Genomic DNA, 24,815 nt, shown 5'->3' on the forward strand with positions numbered 1-24,815 from the left:
TCACTAAAAGGCTGGTCTTATCACACCCCTGCAACATTTTCAAAAAACTCGGAACGATATCCCTATCACTAATTAATGCCTCCAAATCATAGCATCTCCAACAAAATAGACATCACCTTCAGAATTGAGAAAGTGACAAACATCAAACAAATGATTTTGAGTAGAATGAATTGATAATAACATATATCAGATAACACAAGCAAATTGACAAAGGATGAAAAAACATGAAACCACTGAACATGACACTTTGTTTTTCCTTTTTTCCCCTTATCAAAGGATAGTCGTTCTGCACTGTACGTCAAACTGAAAAAGAAAGATTGAGAAAGAACAAGGACTATGAGTCCAAAGATGATATCCACCAAGCCAGCATAAATAACAACTTACAAACTGGAGATAGAATGAATGTGCCCAGTTTCATCACTTATACCATTGGAAATCTAAGGGACACCTTATACGACAAAAGGCCAACTTATAGGAAGACCCAACAGATTTTAAAGCAAGAACATCGTACTTCAGTTCATATAAAACATTCGATAGATGCTTCCTAGATCTTGTTTAGCTTTTCTGCTACAACGACAGGATTTGCTTTAGCAATAGCATCCCGACCAGCATTCTTATAATCAAATGGGCAGTCGTGCTTTTCAGAGTAACGATGAGCAGCACAGAAAAGATTTCCACACTTGCAATTGAATCCTGTCAAACCCACACGCTTGCGGCAAGTAGTGCACCTACTTGGGCCCTCTTTTGGCTTCACCTCTGAACTTGGACCTGAGGATAGATCTGAAGATGCTTCTGTAGAGATAACCTTTAAGTCTGCTGATCCTGGTTGCACATTGATTGCACCAGTGACAATAGGCTCTTTGTCATTACTGCCTGAGTTTCCATTAACAATGTTTTCAATTGATGTTGCTGCAAATTTAGCTTGTTCCTGCTTCAGTATCATGTCCTTGTGACATTTGGAACACATATTCATGGTGGCAGCACTACCAAAGAACCCGCAGTTGTTGATGCAAAGGATGGGACCTTCTGGAGCTTGGCAGCCTGTCTCTTTGGAAGACTCCATTTTGTGCAGCAGTTAACCTGCCACTTGCCACACCACAATTTCATTATGCACATATCCATCATCATAACAAAGAAACACGGAGGTTCCTCAACTATTGAACACCGAAATGATCAAACATGGTTGCTGTCATGACAACACAAGCAAGTGGTAAATATCGACAGGAAGACATCACTGTAACCTTGTGGTAAGCAAACAGTTGCACTTCAGTCATTGTCATCATATCACTTATCATAAATTTAACATGGAATTCAGCAATCCAAGGTAGCCATTAAAAGGACCATTACTAATAAACTTGATTATCTACACAAATACAACACAGTCTAAAGAATATTTTTCTTTTGCTTATCACTTATTGTATACAGCATGAACTCGCTCAATTCGTTTCTTTTCAGAACTGAATGCACAGGTATAATTCAGAGATGCCGAGACAACTATGTTTGAATGAATAGTTATCCAGGATTAAGGCACTCCTTTATGTCGCTACTTAATCCTTCTCAACGTGGAAAACTATAACCTGGCTCAACAAGCGATCATCTCGACGTGAATGGTATTTATGTAACATCACCAATCATCGCCCTCACAAACCCAAAAAATCAAGTTTATCCAACTAGACCTCCTGTTAAGAAACTGAAAATTTATTAAAGTACAATTGAGTAAATCACACAACAACAACAACAACAACAACAGAAAAATACCACTGGTGGGGTCTAAAGAGGGTAGAAGTAGTCACTTTTAACAACCACCACCACAACATTCCAAATAACTAAAAAACACATATTGATGTCTCTGTATTCCTGCTCCATCATTTAATTAAGATGATGAACAGAAAAAAGGCAGAGGATTGCATTGGGTTTGATGATCAGGGTAGAAATAGTCTTACTATAGGTAGAAAATGACAAATCCTGTAACGACTACGGACGATTCGTATAGCTGAAGCCAACTAGTTTGGGAATTGGGATTGAGGCATTGTTGATCATTTCATGAACCAAAAGAGCCAAAAAAAATCAACAACACATAAAACCACAACTCAGCACAGAACTCAACTTCTTATTCATAGTTTGTTCAGATGATTCAGATAGCATCAATACTTAACCATCAACAAATATACAGTAAGTTCTCATCTAATAAACACAAATTCAGCAATTTCCTACTTGGGTTGTAAAGCAATATCCCTAAAAATCAAAACTTTATACAAAACACCCCATAACATATAAAATTAAGCACCATAATAATCCAAATCTAGCAAAGCACCCCCCAAAACCCCCTTTTTAATACATAAACACATGAATACATGTTCAATTTTCCCTTTTTTTAGAAAATTGAAGAAAACCCTAAAACAATAAATCAAAATAACTCACCCCCACCAATCAAATCGAAAACTTTCCCCGATCTTTAGTCTCAAATTCGAAACCCAGAAAAAAAAGTCCTAGAATCCCCAGATTAACAAAAAAAATAATCAAAAATTATGCAAAAAAAAAGAAAAAAAACACAAAATTAACATCAAATAAACGACATAAACAAAAAAAGGGCAAAAATCTCTGATACCTGAATCGAAGAATAGAGAGGCGAAGAAAAGAGGACGAAATTGAGAAAAATTAGAGAGAGACCTGAAAAGAGAGAAGAAAGAGAAAAGGAGAGAAGGATTGAATTGTAAAAAATGAAGAAAATTAATTTTTTTCCTTTATTTATATTTAATTTAATTATTAACTTTCTTTTTTTAAGAATTCTTTTATTTAATAATTGTAATTTTAGGAATACTAATTACTTTCAAATCAAACAAACGCTTTTAGGAGTTTGCACGCCTTCTATTCTTCACCTACCCTTACCGAACTTCTAATTTACCGTTTTGCCATTTCTTTTTCCTTACGAAATCTTCCTATTAAATTTAATCTCAATATTAAGTAATAATTTATTGCCATAATTAATATGTTTTGTGTATTATTTTTTCCTTCTTTTAAGGCTCGTAACTTCTTCGCCGGGTAATCAAGTATGTTTAAATAAAATAAAATATATGTCACTAGCATGTCAATTTCATATGATGATATTTATAGGGGTCCAAAGATAGGTTGAATTAAATTTAAATAAGTAAAACTAGTAAACAGATTGAGTTATGGCCTCTTCAAAAAATGGGGTTGGGAGGGATGGTCAATTTTGTGGCGGATAAAAATAAGGTAAACGATATTGAGATGATTTAGATATATAAAAAGAAGATGCATAAATATTTTTGTTAAGAGGCGTGAGAGGTTGATTGTGATAGGATATATAAGGGAAAAGATATGCCAAAGAAGTAATATTGTAAAGAGATGATTAATGGGATATTTACTTTTTTTTCAACTAACTAAAACATGATTATAGATATGCGAAAATGAAAATTGAGAATTATGGTAAAAAAATTAAAAGATAGTTGAGCGTGTTTAGTTTCTCATTTCAGTATTCATAGTAGTAGTCTTTTATAATAACGCTTCCCTATTCTTTAATTAGCGTTGCCTCTGTATCATTCTCTTATTATTTTATTTTTTGATTTTTTTTTTATTAGCATATGTTATTTCTTTTGATTTTGATTATTGTATTATTTGTTGCTGATATTGTTATGCTCTTCATTTTTTTTCAAGTTTATTTTAAATTACTTTAATTAAATCGTGTATCTTACAAAATAACCGTTCAACCTTCGTAAGATAAAAATAAATTGATTGCACACGTATTATCCTCCTCAAATTAATATTCTACCTTATGGACATATATTAAATATGTTATTATTTTGTGTATGGTTTGGACTAATTTTTAGAAAAGGTGTCAAAAGTATCGTGAACTTGTCTCGAAATGTATTTCACACTCAAATTAATCGGGCGGTTGTATGTTCTCCTCTACCTTACGTGGCCAAGATCTTAACCGTCGATAAATCTCTAGTGTCGCCTGGCGGGAACTCGGTGAGTTGAGGGTCAATGTGGCGGGAATCCTGCCCCTTTATAAATGTCTGATTAGTTAAAGTCAATTCAAAATTTCCTTTTGCATTCCGAATCATCGATCGCTTTTGCGTGCTCAAGTAGTGTAAGCATCTTCAGATTTGCCGTATGGGAAAGGGAAAGAAGACGGCTAGGGTTCCGGTGGAGAATTTTGAAGAAGACGCCAACTCCGACGACGTAGAAATGAATGAAAACGAAGAGAGGTTGAAAGGATCTTCCTCGCGCGAGAAGAGCCTTTATGAGGTACTAGTAATTTTTCTTTCTACGGTTACCTGATTTCAAGCATTTTTTTGAAACCTTGTGTAGGTGGATCTAGCATTTTTGAGTGGCGGAAACTACATATCACTGTTTGTATGTGCTTGAAGTAGATATGAAATTTGCCTTAATGTTTAAGTTTTTGTATTTGTGTATGATTTTTGTTTATTTCTGTATTTTGAATTTTATGCTTGATTTATCTAGTATGTTATTGGGGGTTTGCAAGTTAATTATAGTGTTTTGAGTTAATAAAACTCAATGTTGAAGATTTGTACCAATTTTCCCTCTTTATTTGGCCCGGAAGATCATTGAGTTTGTAGTTGTATTGAATGAGATTTGATCAATATGTTTTTGGCGTGAAAAAGCTTCAAATTTCTTATGGGAGTGTATTCAGTGATGGAGCTAAGTGTGTTGAAAGGGGGTTTAATTGAATCCCCTTCCTGTACAAATAGCGTAAAAACAAATCTTTGCACAGTTTTTTTTTTTTTAAAAAAATTGATCCCGTTATTAGGATTTCTTGCTCTGCTACTGAGCATAGTAATTGTTATTGAAATATATTAGGCAAGAAGTGCATTATCAGTTTCAAAAAAAAAAGAAAAAAACTATACAAGAAGAAATATCTATCATACGAATTAGACTGGAAAGTTGTAGGATAAACTCCCTTTGTAGATATGTATATTCATGCATTTGTTGTATGTGCACGTATCCTGCCAAGTTGATTTCTTTGTAGCTATACAAAGAATGTTGAACTGTCTGAATTATGTGAAGCACTAACTAATGAAGTCTTAGTGCTGCATTTTGCCTTAAAGATCATTGAGTTTATAGTTGTAATGATTGAGCATCTCTGCACCGGCTAGTGACTCCTTATGTGTTTTTTTGTGCAAACTGCAAATTTTGGATATCTTGTTGGATATAGGGGGTATTAATTGCTATTGCTTTACGGTATGCATAAAGAAATAAATATGCTACAGATTTGATTTGAGAAAACTAAGATAAATTCTCTCTGTGAATATGTAAATACCGGCATGTATTGCTGTAGAAATAGTGCTAAATTGTCTTAGGCATGTGATATGCCTACTAATGAAGCCATATAAATAATTTTTTATGAGCAGAACCTATGGAATAATGGTTTGGGAGATGTTTCCACAAACTAAGCACACTCTTTTCTTTTTGGTGTTGAGTTACTGCTATTTTTGGTTTACTTTGTTCAAAGGAAGAGATGCAATACTAACAAGGCATCTACTTTGTAGATTCTTGGGGTCGAAACAACAGCATCACAGCAAGAAATAAAGAAGGCATATTACAAGTTGGCTCTGCGACTTCACCCTGATAAGAATCCTGATGATGAGGTAAATGGCTGCATGATTGAGTATGGTTTGCCCCAGTTTGTTGTATATATAAGCTAATTTGAAGATGGATTATCTGAAATTTACATTTTGCAATAGGAAGCGAAAGAGAAATTTCAGCAGTTGCAAAAAGTGATATCAATTCTTGGTGATGAGGAGAAGCGAGCACTTTATGATCAGACAGGCTGTGTTGATGATGCTGTGAGTCATATTGCTGTTGTTCTTTTTTTTTTCTTTTTCTGTGATCCTTGCAAACTCTTGACATTTTACTTGTGGCTTTTGCATATGTGGTGCGGTGTTGTAAAATGATTGTTTCATTGTTATGACAGTGAACCAAAATCTTATTACTATCATGTAATAAATTCTGAAGGTGACTGTGTGCTGGGTTTGGGGGTGATCAGCTCTATTTTAAGAGTAAAGCTGAAATCTAACCTTCATACAGTTTTCTTTAGAAACTAACATTCGAGCCAAAATGTTGGAACTTTTTACTTGTGGTTTTTGCATATGATGGTGCGGTGTAGTAAAATGATTGTTTCATTGTTATGACAGTGAGCCAAAATCTTATTACTATCATGTAATAAATTCTGAAGGTGACTGTGAGCTGGGTTTGGGGGTGATCAGCTCTTTTTTAAGTGTAAAGCTGAAATTTAACCTTCATACAGTTTTCTTTAGAAACTAACATTCAAGCCAATTCTTTGTCTAAACCTACTTTGGTTAAGGTGAAAAGAGGGGGTAAGTGAAGGTGAATAAAAGGAGGTAGTGCTGTGCTATTTGACTTGTTTTTCCTAGGTTGTGAAAGAATGGGGAAGTGGAGAGGTATCTGGCCTCCATGTTAGGGAAGGGAAGGAGTAAGGAGATCTGTTTAACTTCCTTTATAGGTAATACTGACCAAAGGGTTAGGATGACCAATCTTCCCTTGGGGAAGCAAATCAACTTCCTCTCCCCTTCCCTCAACCAAACATAATGTTTGGTTGTGCGTGTGATGCATATTTCTTTTTTGTCTTTTCTTATATAGGGTCAATCCTGCACATTGTGCACAACAAAGTTAATGTCACAGTAGACATGCATGTATGGTGTCTTTTATGTTGATCTAGCTTATTGTTTTGGTTCTTGTAGACAAGTCTAATTGATATCTAACTCTTTGTAATATCACTCTTATATATTGAGATTCTCAAAATGGTAGCGATTGTAAACATTCTTTTCAATCTGAATTTGAGAATAGATAATAGAATGGTCTTTTTGGCTGAAATGCTAATGGGGCACACCTCACTGACACCTATCTTTAAAATATAATCATCTCCTATTAACAGGACCTGGCAGGAGATGTTGTTGAAAACTTGAAGGAGTTTTTCCGAGCTATGCATCCAAAGGTAACAGTAACATAATTACTCTGCTTTATTAATTGAGTAGTAGACACTCTTAACATTGGAGGAACCAACGCATGTCTTTTTCAGATTACCGAGGCTGATATTGACAAGTTTGAAGCTAATTATAGAGGATCTGAGTCGGAGAGGACAGACTTGATTGATCTATACAAGAAGTATAAGGGTAAAATGAAGAGGTATGAGCCGAAAGCTAGATGCTATATGCTCTTTCCTCTCTAATGCTTTGATTTCTATGTCGCCACCTAATATGCAATCTTCTGTAGGCTCTTTTGCTCCATGATTTGCTCTGATGTCAAATTAGATTCACACCGCTTCAAAGATATTCTGGATGAGGCTATAGCAGCAGGTAGAGTTTAGCTTCCATCATATTAAATATCCGTATACATCACAATTCGTCCTCTATGATGCCCTTACAATTATGGAACAGATGTGTCGTTTGATCTAATGGTTTGACTGTCAACACTGTTTAGCCATCTGTTTTCTGCATCAACATTCCTATTGTTTTTTTTCGTTTGGCAAAGTTATTGAGGTTGCACAAAGCCTCCCCTCAAAAATGTTTCTTTCTTTCTTCACTGGAATGTGATCGGTACTTATATTTTTACTTTGACAGGGGAGATAAAGTCAACCAAAGCCTATGAGAAATGGGCAAAGGAAGTGTCTGAAACAAAACCACCTACAAGCCCATTGAAACGTAGACAAAAGTGAGTCAATCTTTTATCTTATTATGTATCATTAACTGAAACTCTGACAGTGCTATATTCTAACTGGAGAACATGAAATGTTGCAGATCAAAAAAAGAACCAGACGATTTGTTTGCTATTATTTCTCAGCGACAAAATGAACGGAGGGGCAAAATGAATTCTATGTTCTCATCTTTGGTTTGCAAATATGGTGGGGATCCATCTGTGTCAGAGCCAAGCGAGGAAGAATTTGAAGCTGCCCGAAGAAAACTGGAGAGCAGGAAGCAATCTAAGCGAAAGTAATGCAACTGCAAAAAGTTGTTTATGCTGTTTTCTTGTGCTTGGCCATGTTATATTAGGTTGTGCTTCTTTGCTGCAAGGATTCGAAGGCTTAATCATTTCTTGGTGTATATTGTGTGTTGTAGTGATATTAAGTCTGCATCCTTTGTTTATTTTAACTCCTACCTTCTTGATTTGTTTGAGGAACATTTTATGAGCAAAGGGGCATCTTCTGGGGATAGTTTTTCTTGACTATGATTGTTTCAAATATTTTTCAGTCCTTGTAAGTCTCAAATTATAGTTAAACGTCTTAAGATAAAACATCATACGACCTGAGATTCAGAGTTTCAGACTACGTTGTCAATTTAGTTGATAGATGAACTAATTTATTGACAAAGACCAACAAAAGAATAGACTAATTGATTTTATCAGTAAGGAGTACAAATTCTAGAACAAGTATATCATGATGAAGAAGTAACTTTTTTGGAAACTAGTTTATTGGGTCGGCTAATTCATTTTTTTGGTGTAATGGCTGGCAAGAGTAAAGAAAAAAAGAAGACGTGAGGATCATAAGATTTCTTTTCATTTAATCAAAAATCTTGAATCTTAGTCAGGAAACTTTTCCTCTTTAGACTACTCTCATGATGCAAATCTAAATTAATTCTTGACTAGGTCTCGAGTTCTAATCTTAGAAAATAAAAAAAAATATAAATTAGTCGAATTCTAAAAATGTTTATTAAAGTTGTACTATGATAAATATGTCTTATTCATTTTTAACTACAGATCTCGAATTTTATAACATTATATTCTAATAAAAAATCTTTTTCTTTTTAATGTTTTTTACACTATACAAATCTAAATCCATTATTGAACATAGAGTGAAAAGAAAAAAGATTCATCTGAATCAGCCATATCAAAGAATTAATGTGAACAAATAATTGCACGCAATAATAATAATACTCCATAAATAATGATAAGGTATAATGAACTTTACAGCTTTCACATTCCCCAGCTGTTTAATATCTTTTCGTTGGTAAACTACACTTATCAATATTCTGTCGCCAGCTGTCTCCTTAACCCCCACTATAAATTCACAATTCTTCACTTCAATTCCCCACACACATCTGAACCTTAATTTTCTTCATTTCTATACACTCATTTGCCGATCAATCTCCGGTCACTTTTTTTCTGCTAAATTTGTGCATCAAATGGCTCGATCTAGCATTCTCAACACATTCTTCATTGTATTCATCGTTGTTTTTTTCTATGCTGTGACTGAAACGTCGGCTCAGGAGTTGGGATTAGCTCCGGCGCCGGCACCTGACGCAGGTGCGGCTTTCGCTTTGCCGTCTTCCGGTGTTTTAGTTGGAACTTCTCTCCTTCTATGTGTTGCTGCTATCTTCAGGAACTAGAATTTTGATTTAATGGTGATTGTATGTGTTTTCAGTTCTGAATGATGGATTTAGGAGCTTTCAGTATGTATTGAGATTTATCTTTTGGCAGTATATATTTCTGATTATAAAATTTTATTGACTACAAAAAGTTGCATTTTTTTATACCCAATTTTTATTTTATTCTCTATTGTCTGCTCCAGAAGTGATAATTCTCCTAACTTGAAGGTGATTATACCTGAAAATTCATTTATAATCTGGAAATTAACAACCTGATAGGCGAAAACTAAAGAAAAACAAGGCTTTGAGCTGATTTTTTTGGGGTAATTTGAGTAAAACTCATTTCCTTTTGAAACATGAAGGATTAAATAAAGATCAAATTTCCATGTAATTGGTTGCACATGGAACAGAGGAAAAGAATGAGATGAAGTATGTAAAGAAGGTATCCAGATTAGTCGAGCTCGCTCCAAAGTGGGTACTAAACGCCAAGTGGGAAACCCAAAGGAAGTTCTTATTCATAGATTCATCATATGTAAGATTGTCATTGGAGTCCTGTAACTAGAACCTATAATTTATCTTGCAGTTTAAAGGAAATAGCAACTTCTGTTCTTGAGGAGTAAGAAGATTAGAAACTTTAAAACTGTGTATATAATATAACATTAGAGACAAGTTCACAGTGGAAATAGGACAAAAGAACACAACTATGTAAGTTGCATTTCTTTGTTCATGTCCCTTTTTGATGCACAAAGCAATGCCTATAGAGAAAATGACTTACAAAGCATTGAGAACTCAGCCTTCTATCCCCTATTTGTTGTCATATTCCCTGAGAGGGGCTCAGACGGACTGCAATTCGTATGAGCTTAATCTTCTCAAACTATCTGCCCCTGCACGAATACACAAACATGTGTACAAAATCTACCAAATGGAAGCCTTTATTGTTTCCATGGCTGGCGTATGGTCACATCTCTCCATTTCTCGAGCTAGCCAAAAAGCTTGCGGATAGAGGTTTCTTGGTTTGAATGTTCTTCACCTATTAACCTAAGTTTCATCAGAACAAGAATCCCAGAAAGCTATTGTTCCTCAATTCATCTTGTGGAACTCCAATTACCATACTTGCAAGAGCTTCCTCCTCACCATCATACAACCAATGGCCTCCCACTCCATCTCCATTCCACCCTTCAAAAAGCCCTCAAAATGGCTAAACCAAATATGCTCAACATCTTAAGAACTCGAAAACCCGACTTGTTAATACATGATGTTTAGCAATAATGGGGGGCTGCTGAGGTAGCTTCTTCCCTTGACATCCCGGCTGTTAGATTCTTCACTTCTTGTGCAGCCATGTGTTCCTATTTCAGCCACTTGTTTGTGAAACCAAATGTTGAATTCCCCTTTCAAGCTCTTCGATTACGCCCTTATGAGCTAACAAGGGCTCATAACTTAGTTAAAGAACATCGTGAAGACGATGATCCTGAAGTGAGAGCTCCTGAAGAATTTACAGACGTGATGCTAATAGGCACGTCGAGAGAGATGGAGGGAAAATACATCGATTATATGTCCAAAATAATCAAATTCAAGGTCTTGCCAATTGGTACACTAGTTCAAGATCCTATAGCTAGTGTAGATGGAAACATGGAGATCATGGAATGGTTAGGGAAAAAAGATAAGTTCTCAACTATATTAGTCTCTTTTGGGAGTGGCTATTTCTTGACAAAACAAGAATTGGAAGAAGTGCCATTTGGTTTAGAGCTTAGCCTTGTGAATTTCATATGGGTAGTTAGGTTTCCCAAAGGGAAAATCTAAGTCTTGAAGAGGCATTACCACAAGGATTTTTTGAGAGAGTTGGTGATAGAGGGATGGTTATGGGAGGATGGGCTCCACAAGCAAAAATTCCAACTCATTCGAGTATCGGTGGATTCGTGAGTCATTGTTAGAAAGTATAGACTACGGAATTCCAGTTATTGCTATGCCTGTGGATCTTGATCAACCTATGAATGCTAAATTGCTAGTGGAAATTGGAGTAGCTTTGGAGGTTTGCGCGATGAAAATGGAGCACTTCATAGAGAAGACATAGCAAGAGTTATCAAAGATGTAATATGTACAAAATCAGGGGAGAATTTGAGATTTAATGTGAGAAATTTGGGTGAGAAGTTCAGATTTAAAAATGTGGAAGATATAGATGCAGTGTTATGGAGCTAAAACAACTTTGTCATGAGAAGAATCATAGATTTTGGATTTGAGCCATGTATGTAGTCGTCCTTGATAGGGAGCGCTTTACCCCAAAATTCACTACATAGGTGGTCAATCCAGATTAATTAGGCTCTAAAATGGGTACGGAATACCGAGTGGGAAAAAAAAGCATTGTAACTTTCTAAGCTAGTTCATTCAACTAATGCAAGAAGCATAAGAAAAAGGAAAAATTTCTATCATAATGTGCATTATTTTATTACCATCACAAAATATGACCTTCAGAAGCTATTTTAGGATTTGAATTTGATGGGTTCAATCTTGGTAATTTTTGAACTTAGGGATTTTAAATCCATAAGTTTGAAGTGTGTGTTATTCTAGTACTCTTTTACCTATATATTTGTAGTTTATGTCGAAATACATTGCATTAAGTTGAATCTAGAGTAACAACTAACTCGTCATAATAAGAAAATGACAAATATATCCCTTTATGTTTGACATTGATTCAAAATGATTTGCTTAAATATACCCTGAACAATCAAGTTTATCAAAATTAAATACTTTAATCTCATATTCCTCGTCAATTTCCTAAAAGTTTCAACTTTTTCAAATATTTTTCTCAAATTAAAACAAAAAAAGAGAAGCTTTTTTTCCAAATATTTTCCAATGTTCCAAAATCATTTTCCATTTTCGATTATCTTTTACTATCAACATTGTATGAGAGATATCCAATAGACAATGTGTCTTGTCGTGCAGCACATGATTTCCTATTGCTTTCCACCTTTACAATTAGAACCAAAATGAAACTATAATCATAATTCTAGTAATTAACATCATGACACCAACTAATTCAAGTTGCAATCTTTTGGCAACATTTTATGAAATGGTCCTACGTTATTGAATATCTATATCTAAATTTTAATTCTAAAATGTTAAAATCTAATTCAATTTAACTTCAATTCTGTTTCGCTATAACAATAAGTTGATCAATTACGATCAGCGCGGTTTCAAGCCGAGCCCTTCTTAAAAAGCACTCACTGATTTTTAACCCACGGAGCGGTAGCTTGCTTACTTAGCGCTTGCGCTAAGGATCTAATCAGAGTCAAATCTGAATTTGAAAAATAAAACTATCAGAATGAAGAGCTTACTCTACCTTCAGTCTCGTCTTGCTACTTCGGAACTGTTCAGCGCAAAACAACTTCTCGCTATGTTGTGCCTAGTAGTACCCGAAGCATTGACATTGAAAGAAACAAATATTCCAACAAATGACATTTTTACTAAGAATATGAATTTTTTCATTGTATAACTTCTGCATCATAAATAATTGACATAATACATAAATAGATACGTAAATTTTACTTTAACTGGCAAGAAAACACTCTAATTTCACGAATGCACATTTAAACACCTTAATTCGTTTTTATTGTGTCTCATGAATACCCTACAACGACATGATACATAAATTTTGAAGATGCCGAGTGGATCATTTTGTAAGTTAGAGTATTCAACTAACACAGTAATTCAATAAAAAATCGTTAAGATGTCTAAATATGCATTACCAAAACTGAAGTATTTACTTTTGAGCCGAAGCCAAATCTAAATGCGCCTAGAAAATAGTAAGTGAATCAAACAACTCAATGACATTATTCACCATAACACCAACATAAGTTATGGTGCAGTGATGAGACTGCTTCAACCTTAACCAGAAGTCTTGAATTCGAGCCATGAGTATGGAGAAGAGCATGTTGGGAGGATCACCCGAATTGAGCCCTGTAGGGCGCATCCAAATTTAGTAGAAGCTCCATATTTCGAACATTGGCTGGAAGAAAAAAAACTCATTATTCACCATAAACATGAATAGGCCAACAACCATGTGGGAAACAGAACCAAATCGGCCACCGCCCTCGATCTCTTCCAATCATTAGCACCACAGTCCGCCGCCGTCCAACACAGGTCCGGGGCCCATAACAACCCGATTTGAGTTGGACTCTTTCAACGACGTGTCCACTTCTCAGCCTCCTTTTCCCCTAATTCACTACCTATAAATACCCTTCACCTTTCAATAAATCTCAAACACCAATAAAATTTCTTCTCCGATTCAACTCGATTTAGTAAATTTTGTTAGATTAATCCAAAATGGCACAAGTTAGCATCTTCAAGGCTTTTGTGCTCGCTTTGATTTTCGCCGCCGTAGCTGCCTCCGCACAGGTGCCTAAAATGTCGCCGGCTCCGTCGCCGGATGCCGGAGCTGGATTCTCTTTGCCAGTCTCTAGTGCTGTTATTGGAATGTCTTTGCTAATCTCTTTTGTCGCTTTGTTGAAGCACTGAATTTGAAGACAATTATAAAATTCTTTCATGCTTGAATTAATTATTTGTTGTATTTGATTCTATAATTTTTCATTTTTGGTCAATGTATACAATATTCAAATTGAAATAAAACTTATTTATTAAACATGTGTTTTAAATTTGAAATATATTTGTACCAATAGTGATATATACTCATTCCTTTTTTGCAGTCCAAAGGTTAGAATGTTCGCAGACGTTCTTATCCCTATTTTGTAGAGGTATGGAGACTGTTTTTTCGAAAGATTTTTAGTTCAAGTATAGCAAATATACGCAGTCATGGAAAAAAGAAACAGCACATAGAAGAGAACATGTCTATTAATAAGGAAATTCAGAAGAAAAAATAGTAACAATAACAAAATAATGTGATAATAGAAACTAGAACCAAGGCCGATCCTGTCGAAAAGCGATATTAAATGGACATGCAACCATAATCTTTAAGACTAAAGACTATTACTTTGAAGGTGTAATCTGTGTGCATGCTAGTGTTGTCCATTTCCCTAATGATGATTAACAATATTTGGCTTGGCTGGTGTTGAGCGTTCTGACTGAGAAAATCTGATCAAGATTTGCATAAGAAGTGTAACAACAGCTAATAGAGCAACTGAAATTGCAATACCCTTCCATGAAGACAGTAATGCTGTAGATTGTAAGAATTTTATAGCACCAAATAAGACGACACATGCCCACGATGCAATAACCTGTTATTTAGAAAAAAAATCAAATTAGTTTGCTAGTAGGATTACATTGAGTATGTTGTTGTAGCCCGCATGTTTCTTACCACAAAGGATTTCGCTGGGCGGCCAACATTCTGCAGCTGTTGTTCTCCGAAGGTGTCTTCAGCGATATGTTTGTCCAGTAGCTTGTCCTGGCGACAAGATTAAAACCAGAAACAGGGTAAAGTAGACTCATTTAGTGAGATGGAGAATTCTTCAGAGCTCACAAACAAGAGATAGAGATAGTTATAATGTCCATAAAAACACTAGATTCTCGAGATACTGTAGATGTTTCCTATGGAGATTCAACAAGAAAGAAAGGAAACCTTGGCCAGAAAGATATCTCTACACCATTGAGCAATGGCTTCATCATTTTTTGGTAGATCCTTCATCTCATGGCGCTTGATGTGCACATGAACCTACAGCATAACAAATAAACATTGAAAACTAAACATAAAGCCTTTCTTCTTGCTATCTTAATGGGCCAATACTAACTTCCTAATCGTTCCCCAACTAATAAACATGAAACTAATCGACAAGACATCGATTAATTAAAAATGAGTGAACTGACTTATTCAGATTAACAGTGTGCCAATAAGGACACAACACAGGAACTCTTAACGTGCGTGAAATAACGATACATGAACATTTTTTTTTTTTTTGAATTTATCCAAGGATTAAGACAGTTATAAATTGTTATACTGAAGCAATAAATGACTTGCGGATATTTTGAGACAATACCAGAATTCCAAGTTATTGAAAGTTTTGCTTACCACAGAAGATTGACCCTTGAAGATTCGCAACATTGTTGGGGCTGGCGAATTTTTAGGGATGGCTAATGTCACATCATAAATAGCTGGAACAAATGGGCGCATATGACTTACTGCTGCGACAAAGCCCTGAAATCATCAAATAAATAAACATTTGGTTTTGTCAAGACAATCCCATAATAGATAGCAAGGTAAAATGTGACAACATTACCAACTTTAGGATACATTACAAACTTAAAGAGAATCTCTTGCCACACCCCAATTAGTTTGTCTGCATGATTTTTATAATAACTTGAATTTGAAAGCATCGGCCTACTTATGATACAATATACAAACTCTACTTCAAATATGATTTAGTTGGGGAAAGCAGGTAACGTTTGGTGCTCACCTTGGTACGAGGAATTAACACATTCTTCGGAACAGGTAGCCCTGCTGAGGCTGCATATTCTTGAGCAGCCAAAAGCTTTGCCTGTGTAAAACGAGTGCCTTCAACGAAAAGTGCCAGCCAGAAAGGTTGAGGGTAATCCCATAGCCGTTGAAGACCTGACTGCAAATTGGACCCCATAAGTATCAAATTACAAATAGCTGTAAATCAACATAAAACAGATCCCGGGCACTCATCAATAAGACAAAAGATAGAGAAATGCAAATCTAGATATGCATTTTGTAGTATTGAAAGTATTTGGATACAAAGATGCTCAAGTATATTTAAATGTGCAATGAATGATTAAATCGACCGGGCTTAACTATACCTTTAACGTGCTTTCATCCTTGGCCCAGCTTCTTTCAAGGAATAGGTACTCGGAAAACCACATTGACCAACCAAGTACCTGCATAATGCATGAGATTACCGAGTAGAGAGATTGAGTAAAAGAAAGATAAACTGGGAGAGTCCAATATATATCATAGAAACTTCAAGGAAAAATTGATAAGAAGTGTTTAGGAGCGGTCACTAACAAAAGCAAGAACAAAATGCTAAGATCATGTTTCCTTCCTGTTAACAACATACCACCATATTCGAATAAATGCAGATAGCCACATACGCCCAAGGTAGGGGTAAGGTCTGTATACACCTTACCCTCCCGAGACCCCACTTTGAGGGATTACACGGGGTATTTTGTTATTGTTGTAAGCGATTTTCTTCTTGAGGTTAGAATTTACTCCAATGGGGACCATACATCTAAAATATTATTGCTTTCTTACTCCATTTTATGCACAATGAACTTGGTAGGAAATCCTTATAACATTCACTGCAAACAATAAATTGATCAAAAGAAAGAAAAAGTTCACTCAAAGAACTTACAGGAAGGAATTTTGAAGATTTCTTCATAACAGCTAATGCACTACCAAGGCAACCGGATCGCTGCAATTGAAGGATCCAAGAATCAACAAACAGAAGGCAATTGAAAATGATTACGGTATTAGTTATCGCCTGAAAGACCACATCTCCATCATGTAGAAAAAGTAAAATTCCTGTAAATTACTAGTTAATTAGAGGTTAAAAATCCATATACAAAAACTTATATAGGCGACGAACATAGACATGTATGGAGTTCGACATATAAGGATCACAGAGATACATTTGCATATGGAAAATTGTTTGCTTAAAGGTTTCGGCATAATAGGTCTCTGAACAGTAATGATTATCGTGCAAACCTGAGCTAAGACCCATCCAACAAGCCAATCAATGTCACTTCTGTGATTCGCTATCAGCAAGGCATGTTCTTTACCTGGAAAGATCAACCAGCACAGCAATAATAAGCATTACTTTAAGAAACCTGATAAAATATAAGTTATGAACATCAGTAGAGTAGAAATGAAAAATGGAATCCAACTTACCCATTAATCTAAAAGTTTCTGGGTCCATGTACAATTTAATCTGCAACCAAATGACCACATCAATGAAAAAAGTAGTGGCATGTGGCAAACATAAGAAGAAACAGACAGAAAGCAATCAAAATTATATAATATTCCCCATCTTATCTCAAATCAGTTGAACCTTCGCCATTTTCCCAGGAGATCAACCCACAGTTTAGGTAAAACTAAGCAAAAAGTGTGACACAAAAGCAACGAGAACCTCAAAAAATATTCAGAACAGGAAAACAGGCACAGTGAAAGGAACATGATGAATCTAACGAGAGTGCATACAAATATATCAATGAAGTTAAATTATGGATTTATTATACATAATTACCCCCATATTGGTAGCATTCACAACACTGTCATGCTTGCTTAGTTTCAATTTCAAAATCTTTTGATGGTCTCCTACACTTTTTTGGGATCGCGAATTATTGAGACAATAATCATCATAGCAGATGGAACAGAAAAAAGAAACTATCTAAGCTAATCCTTATCCATAATTCAAGTCCTCATTCCCACCTACTAAAAGTTCTTGATTTGCAATATCAAATTTCTTTACACCTTTCATACGAGATGCAAAACAATGAGTACAAATCCTAGAAGGACATGCCAATTATGTAAAAGAAAAAAGCTTCTTGTTCCTCGTATTCATTCTCTCTTTCTTTCCTTTTTATTTGGGCAATTGATTTATAAGCCAAGACTGTAACATTTTACATTTAAATTCTTGGCATAAATTTTACATTTACATTCGGAAACAGTACCCCACAAAGATCCATACATCCTATCCTCCCCATACCCCACTTGTGGAATCACAGGATGTATGTCATTGTTGTTATTCTTGCCTTCTTGGCATATTAACAAATGAACTCATATCCCATTTCAAAATCATTATAGAACTATAAACTTATCGAAATAACATAAACATATATATCCGAAAGGAATTACCTCTACACCAGCCCACCAATCAACTAACCAAACAAGCTCCAGCCATAAAAGTTCTGCGAAAATTCTATTAATTCTTCTGTATATGTTCTTCGAAAATGGCCTTATAAAGACAAAGCAAGCAGCCTGGAATTCAACACCTTATCAAAATCCAATTCACCAATTTCATTTAACAAAATAGCAAAACAAAATACAATCAGAGCTTATTATGTACTGCATTTGCCATCAAACTTAACAAATCAAAGATATATAAACAAAAGACTTCATTTTTACTTGAAATTGAGAAACCCCCGATTAAAAATGCAGCAAAACTTCCAAAATTCACACCAAAAAAGAAGGAAAACAAGAAAAGAGGAAAACCAGAGCTAACGGCAAAACCTCCAAACTTATCAGAGCTAATTGTGTACTGCATTTGCCATTAAACTTAACAAATCAAAGATAGATAAAAAAAAAGACTCCATTTTTACTTGAAATTGAGAAACCCCAGATGAAAATTCCAGCAAAACTTCCAAGAATTCACACAAAAAAAGAAGGAAAACAAGAAAAGGGGAAAACCCAAGTCAGGGTTTTTAAGGAATACCTGTATGAGATTGATGAAGAGGCCAGAGATGAAGAATACAATGCCCATAGGGACGATAACACCTGCTGCTGCAATAGCCATAATGAGAGCTGAAAGAAGGGATACTGAAAATGGTGAAATGAGGATACTATTCTTTAGTAAGGTATACTATTGTATCGTTTTTGGTTTTATCATAATGCTGCATATTAATAATCTGAAGTATAACCCCATAAAAAAAATAGAATATGAGTGAAAGTTGTTGTACAAGGTAAGGAAAAAAATAAAATAAAATAATTAAATACTATGTAAAAAATAACATACGAAAAGAAGGTAATAATGTGATAATAATAAATCACTCGTTATATAAAATGAGACTTTATATTGTTATCTAACAATGAAATTAATAATTTAATATAATAAAATTTAAATAATAATAATTATTCAAATTAAATGAGAAGAATAAAAAAGATAATAATGCAATTACATCAAAATAAATCGTTATATATAAATCTTTTTATCATTATTTAATGATAAGATTAATAATTTAATATAATAAAATTTAAATAATAATAAAAAGTTATGTTGGAATACGATAGAAAACAGTCATCTAAACAAGTTGTACAAGGAAATCAGAATGCTGCCTCTATTGAAATTGATGTGTCATTTCTTTTCTTGCTTCCCTAGGAAAAAATTACATTTTTTAATATTTAATAATAATAACCTAAATGTTTAATCTTTAATGCGATATTTATAAATATCAATGACTTACTTATTTGACCTTTAATGCATATTTATAGCCACATGAGTAATATATATATTTCAGACGTATTACTTTCTCCGTCCATTTTATTTATTTGTGTTTGATTTAACATATTTTTTAAGTACTTATAAATAAGGTGATAGTTTTATTACATTATCTTAACTATTATTAGTCATTTTAAGTATTAGTAAATGAATTAGAAATAACTAACACTTCATAATAAATGGTAAAATATGTATAAATGACTTTATCTCTTGAGTTTTTAATTTAAACAAGTAAAAGTGAATATCAATTATTAATATAATGGACAAATAAATATAAATGGAGGAATATTATATTCACAATCTGACAAATACAGGCGGTGGAGTTGTTGGGGTTAGCAAATGTTAGTTACAGATATCATGAAAATTTATTATGCATATTTATGGATGTGGTTGAGGAGAAAAGATGGCTGGTCCATAATTAATAGATTTAATTAAAAAGAATTTTTTTAAAAAAAAACTTGAAATGGATTTAATTTCCTTTTTCACCCAACAAATGGATTTAACTTCTATTTGGAGAAAATATGATTAAAAAAAATTGTATCAAGTAATAAGTAAAAGAATTCTAAGAAAATGAACTTCTATTTTAGTGGTAATTTTTTTAATATAAAATATTCAACAATCTAAGATAACAAAAGAAAACATAATCAAGGGTAGGAAAGGGTAGGAGAATAGTTGGCACGCACAAGATCTAATAGGAAAAAGGGCTCGAACGACTTCTATACTATTTCATTTCCTGCTTTAACTAATTGTCCGTCTTTTTCAAGTGTGATTTTTAAAGTCGACGCATATATTATCTTCTTCATGATTATTTTGAATACTGGAGAATCGGAACGAGTACTTTGTTCTCTTTTGCTACTTTCAACCAATTTGTGGGACTTTTAAGAAGTTGAATATCTGAATAATCGCTCAATTTATAGTAAGTTGTTTAACAACAACGATTATAAATTTACTATGGACCCTATTTAATAATGTGACACACTAACACTTGATAGCCAATTACTATAAGTTGAATGGCCATTCAGACATTTAACTCAACTTTTGCGCTATTAGATTGTATTAATAAGACAAAAATTCACTCACAAGTTACATTTCTATTTACAGATTTTGGAGTGGGGTTGGTATTGGTTAAGGCCAAGTAAATGTAAGGAAAATGGTGAAAATAGAGGATGACTAGACCATTTAAATGGAAAATACACAAATATATGTATGATGAAATACACCAATATATGTATGATACACCTCAATTTCTTTAAGGAAAGAGATCTCATTCCAACTTTTGTTCATTATAATGAAGTAATTTGTTGAAATTTCACCTCTATATCATCCGTGAGGAAGTAGCAAAAAAGAAACAAACAAGTAAATGATTAAGTTTCCCTTAAATATGTGTTTGGGTGTGGCTTAGCGGTAAATAAAGTGACAGTAGAATCATGAGGTCTTATGCTTAAATTCCAGTAGAGGCAAACATATTAGGTGATTTCTTTTTATTTGTTTCATCTTGGTAGGCAAAGTTGCCTAGTAACTATACTTGTAGAAGATAGTCGATATCACGTGGAATAATCAAAGATACACGTAAGTTTGCTCGGACAACATGAATTATGCATTACATTCCATGTGTTTGGCAGTGGAATCAATTAAGGTGTTTGGCAAAAGAAATTATCATATATCCGATTAGATTTTTGATGGTGAAAGGTGATTACACTATCTAATATAATGAAATTGTTCAAAGCACGTGTAATGGTTGGGATGCTGACTGATTTCCACTAATATTTTAGAAGAAAATGTTATTCCTCCTATATTAAGGTTAGTAAACCAGAAATTATAAAGATGAAAATAAAAAAAAATATCCGGGTCCACAAAATTTACTGTGCGTCCTTAAGAAATTTAATCCATTCACTGTACCCGAGGTTATGGATTATTTCCTACCAAGATAAAACAGATAAACTATTAAAGAAATAGCGGTACCTCAAACTTCAATAATTTCAGCGAACTCAAAAGGCAGCAACAAAATCACACAAAGACTCAACTTTGTTTGTCAGAGAATATATGAAGAAGAGGAGAAATTTAATGTTTAAAAATGAGAGAAAAATCCTCTATTTATAGACAACAAAGGGTAGTGTGAACAAGTGCTTATTGTGGCTTATCAGAAAAATCACAATCCTTCACAAAAGTCACAACCTTTCAGAAAAGTCGCAACTTTTTAAAAAAAGTCACAACCTTTCGGAATGGTCACAACACTTTAAAAGGTCACAACCTTTCGAAAAGTCACAATCTTTCGGAGCGGTCACAACCCTTTAAAAAAGGCACAATCTTTCATAAATGTCACAACCTTTCATTTCTCATTCACACCTTTAAAACCCAACAGAAAATACCTAACTTATTCTTGAATGCTTTGGTTTCACCTCTAAATAGAAACAATTTGAATCATTTTCCCTTTGTTGAAGATAATTGGTTTTAGTTGAAGTGACTAAGAAAGGATGTGCCAACAATTAAATTAGATGGTTCGACTAATCTAGATTCGTGCCTCGAAGGGTCTATTAAAGGGGGGAAGTGTTGTCTCTCAAAATTTTTCAAACACGACTAGACTTCTAAGTAAGGACAGAGGAATTTCATTCATTTCTCTACAACTAGATGATTTTTTCGAACACGACTAGACTTCTAAGTAAGGACTGAGGAATCTCATTCATTTCAGTACAACTGGATGGTGAGTTGAATGTCCAAATTTCTTTCATAAAGTTCAGTATAGTCATAAAAGCATTTAAAAGTGTTATCATATGAGTCCTCTTTCATAAAAGAAGGTAATAAACCTCTAGCAATAAAACAGCACCAAAATTTACCCTTTTGTTCTTGATTTCCTTTTGACCATTCAAAGTACATATATAGCATTAATGTGCTGGAAACATTAGCCCAAATTCATGAAACTTTTGTTTTGCCAAAAGATGTATATAAGTTAATAAAACAAGACTTCTAGAGTCATAGACCTAAAGGCTAAAGGTAGCCTGGTAGTGCAAGGAGTAATCAGTATTTTTTTTAAGAACTCGACTAATTTAGATTCGTAGATGTTAATAATATTCAAATTTGTGAATGCTAAATTAGGAGACTTATGGATTTCTCATTAGCAGACTCGAATTCGCAACAACTGTGATTTGTATCCGATGGCAGAGCCATCTTGTGGTTAGAGATTCATCTGAACCCCCTTCACCAGAAAATTATATTATTTATACATGATTAAAATAACTTTTTATATATATATAATAGATGTCGATCCCTTTTCGACTAATTCGTATGTCTGTTCTTCAAATTTTGAATCTCCCCTAATCAAAATTCTAACTACTCAGTGGGAATCGTCACAAAGGATGGGTTCCCTTTGTCTACAGTATAAAGATCATTATAATGAATGCAACAAATAAATAATAATTCTAGCCGTTTCTAGATTATTTGTTTTCATTATAATGATGTATTGTTGTATTACTCCTCTACCTGTATAACCAGGAAAAAAAATGTAGAAAAAAACAATAAGGAATGTCATAAAGTTCCTCTCAAATTCAACCTTCATATACAAACAAATAAACAAGCAAACATAAAATTAATAAATAGAGATATGTCCATTTTATTTATAATAAAAAATTGAAGAAACTGGAATCATGTCAATTTCAAATCAACATTTGACTTCAGAAACCTAGTTGAATTGAATATGATGGTTGTTTTCTTTTTTCTAACATTACTTTAATCAAATCATATCATAGTAGTTGCTGCTTCCACATAATTAATACAACTAAATTTCTCCATAACGAGGTTATTTGTTTGAATAATTTTTTAAAATGTTATTATAAAAAACATATAACATAATATGTAATATCGATTTTCAGACACACAAAAAAATGATTCTTATTAAAAAATGATAATTATAGAAAAATCTGGCAACATAATAATCTCATATCCTTAAGGTACAATTTGATATCATAATTAAATTAGTACTAAGTAACCCCTCTTAAGGCATCACAAATTTAATTATAAAGGGTCAATATTTTAAAAATGTTTTTTTTTCCTATCTGTTTCTCTATTTGCCTTTTCCTAGTACTCAAGAGACTCATAATTTAGAAAATTTTAGTTTTTAGTTTATGGTTATACATTTTTAAAAAAAGGTTATTTTCAACTACTGAATTTTCAGTCTTTATCATTTACAAATTCTAAGATATGATGCCATTTGGTTAATTCAAGACCAAAGGTATAACTTTCAAAAATAAAAGAACATAAAGAAAAAGATAAATCCACCCATCTAAAAAGACATCTTTCTTTTTTTTCCTTTATTATAAATGGTCATCAATTAATCATAATTAAATAATATATATATATATCACTATAATTTTTATTATAAGCTTTTTCTTCACATATTATCCTTGTACAGAATCATGTTAATCTTCTATGTATCGTTAACACTTTATAATGTCCCAAAAGGGGCTTACTTAAGCCAATATTCTTTATACATCAGCTTTTGGAATCTTATTATTTAGCCAAAAGGAACTTGAAACATATTAGATGTTTTAGAAATTCTTTATACCAATTGGGAATTCCGCATGCACATAAAAGTTCACAGCATCTAAAGAATTACTATTATATATTTCCATGAAGCTCCACTATCATAATTATCTCTTAAAATACAAGAATTCATTATTCCTAATCTAATATAAAAAAATCTACCACAACATCAAATCCAACTTTTGGGGAATTGGAATCCACTACAAGTCCACAACTAAGAGATTTCCATGTATTGTAAGTAAGAATCTATTCAATCTCCGAATTAAATGTGTCACATTTAAGAGCGTGATCAAGTGGTCAATGAAGTAAGTGCAAACCTTGAATACCAGCGATGAAGAAGCTCAGAAGAAAAGGGATTCAATTGAATCTCATTCGCTTAAAAGTTGTACTATGCAAATAGGATAAAAACTAAAATAGCTTTCAATATATACAAACAGTTGAATCCCCCTTGAACATAAAGTGATTTCTTTTTATCTGTCTATACCTTAATAGACGCAGGTATTGATGGGAAGTGTCTATACCTTAATAGACACAAGTATTGGTGGAAGGTAGCAAATTTCATGAAAGATAGTTGAAGTGCGCGCAAGCTGACCTGCGCAATGCCACTATGACTATAGAAAAGGACCGAGTAAATGTATCAGCCAAAGGAACATGGAATTCTGATTCCAAATTTACATCAACAACTAATCAGAAAGCTTTCTTATCAACCTTTACACCAGCACCCTTCTAGAACTAACAT

The 24,815-nt window shown here is 33.7% G+C and overlaps 3 protein-coding genes and 1 pseudogene across 5 annotated transcripts; 2 read left to right on the forward strand and 2 right to left on the reverse strand.

Annotated features, from left to right (window-relative positions):
• Positions 1 to 317: 317 nt before the first annotated feature.
• LOC129876909 (zinc finger A20 and AN1 domain-containing stress-associated protein 8-like) lies at positions 318 to 2,737 on the reverse strand. Of its 2 annotated transcripts, none has more exons than XM_055952386.1 (2): positions 2,609 to 2,737; positions 318 to 1,080 (listed from the first exon to the last, which is right to left on the reverse strand). In XM_055952386.1, the coding sequence occupies exon 2, from the start codon at positions 1,061 to 1,063 to the stop codon at positions 545 to 547; it is 519 nt and encodes a 172-aa protein (XP_055808361.1). In that variant the 5' UTR covers positions 1,064 to 1,080; positions 2,609 to 2,737; the 3' UTR covers positions 318 to 544. The 2 variants fall into 2 exon arrangements, with proteins under 2 accessions (XP_055808361.1, XP_055808362.1); XM_055952387.1 differs by lacking the exon at positions 2,609 to 2,737 and adding an exon at positions 2,422 to 2,564.
• A 1,312-nt stretch (positions 2,738 to 4,049) lies between these two features.
• Positions 4,050 to 8,150, forward strand: LOC129877716 (chaperone protein dnaJ 6). Its single transcript, XM_055953243.1, has 8 exons — positions 4,050 to 4,269; positions 5,532 to 5,630; positions 5,727 to 5,828; positions 6,938 to 6,997; positions 7,082 to 7,188; positions 7,276 to 7,358; positions 7,623 to 7,713; positions 7,800 to 8,150. Exons 1-8 carry the CDS (start codon positions 4,135 to 4,137, stop codon positions 7,993 to 7,995), a joined length of 873 nt encoding a protein of 290 aa, XP_055809218.1. The 5' UTR covers positions 4,050 to 4,134; the 3' UTR covers positions 7,996 to 8,150.
• An 816-nt stretch (positions 8,151 to 8,966) lies between these two features.
• Positions 8,967 to 11,809, forward strand: LOC129877807 (beta-D-glucosyl crocetin beta-1,6-glucosyltransferase-like; annotated as a pseudogene). Its single transcript, XR_008763618.1, has one exon. The product of XR_008763618.1 is annotated as a beta-D-glucosyl crocetin beta-1,6-glucosyltransferase-like (transcript).
• Positions 11,810 to 14,191: 2,382 nt separating this feature from the next.
• On the reverse strand, positions 14,192 to 18,937 carry LOC129877411 (1-acyl-sn-glycerol-3-phosphate acyltransferase 2-like). The gene is made up of 11 exons (XM_055952910.1): positions 18,758 to 18,937; positions 18,181 to 18,303; positions 17,215 to 17,254; positions 17,032 to 17,105; positions 16,679 to 16,738; positions 16,128 to 16,205; positions 15,764 to 15,922; positions 15,379 to 15,504; positions 14,932 to 15,024; positions 14,671 to 14,757; positions 14,192 to 14,590 (listed from the first exon to the last, which is right to left on the reverse strand). Exons 1-11 carry the CDS (start codon positions 18,836 to 18,838, stop codon positions 14,390 to 14,392), a joined length of 1,122 nt encoding a protein of 373 aa, XP_055808885.1. The 5' UTR covers positions 18,839 to 18,937; the 3' UTR covers positions 14,192 to 14,389.
• Positions 18,938 to 24,815: the final 5,878 nt, after the last annotated feature.

The sequence above is a fragment of the Solanum dulcamara genome, chromosome 12 (assembly GCF_947179165.1).
Source record: "Solanum dulcamara chromosome 12, daSolDulc1.2, whole genome shotgun sequence".
Taxonomy (NCBI): domain Eukaryota; kingdom Viridiplantae; phylum Streptophyta; class Magnoliopsida; order Solanales; family Solanaceae; genus Solanum; species Solanum dulcamara.

What these genes read in the sequence shown, in the direction of transcription:
- LOC129876909 (XM_055952386.1), bottom strand. Translation starts at nt 1,063, where the DNA reads ATGGAGTCTTCCAAAGAGACAGGCTGCCAAGCTCCAGAAGGTCCCATC.
- LOC129877716 (XM_055953243.1), top strand. Translation starts at nt 4,135, where the DNA reads ATGGGAAAGGGAAAGAAGACGGCTAGGGTTCCGGTGGAGAATTTTGAA. An exon ending in GGATGAGGCTATAGCAGCAG is followed by an intron (nt 7,359 to 7,622) that starts GTAGAGTTTAGC and finishes TTACTTTGACAG; the next exon opens with GGGAGATAAAGTCAACCAAA. An exon ending in CCATTGAAACGTAGACAAAA is followed by an intron (nt 7,714 to 7,799) that starts GTGAGTCAATCT and finishes GAAATGTTGCAG; the next exon opens with ATCAAAAAAAGAACCAGACG.
- LOC129877411 (XM_055952910.1), bottom strand. Translation starts at nt 18,838, where the DNA reads ATGGCTATTGCAGCAGCAGGTGTTATCGTCCCTATGGGCATTGTATTC. An exon ending in AGAAACTTTTAGATTAATGG is followed by an intron (nt 17,106 to 17,214) that starts GTAAGTTGGATT and finishes TGATCTTTCCAG; the next exon opens with GTAAAGAACATGCCTTGCTG. An exon ending in TTGGATGGGTCTTAGCTCAG is followed by an intron (nt 16,739 to 17,031) that starts GTTTGCACGATA and finishes CTTCAATTGCAG; the next exon opens with CGATCCGGTTGCCTTGGTAG.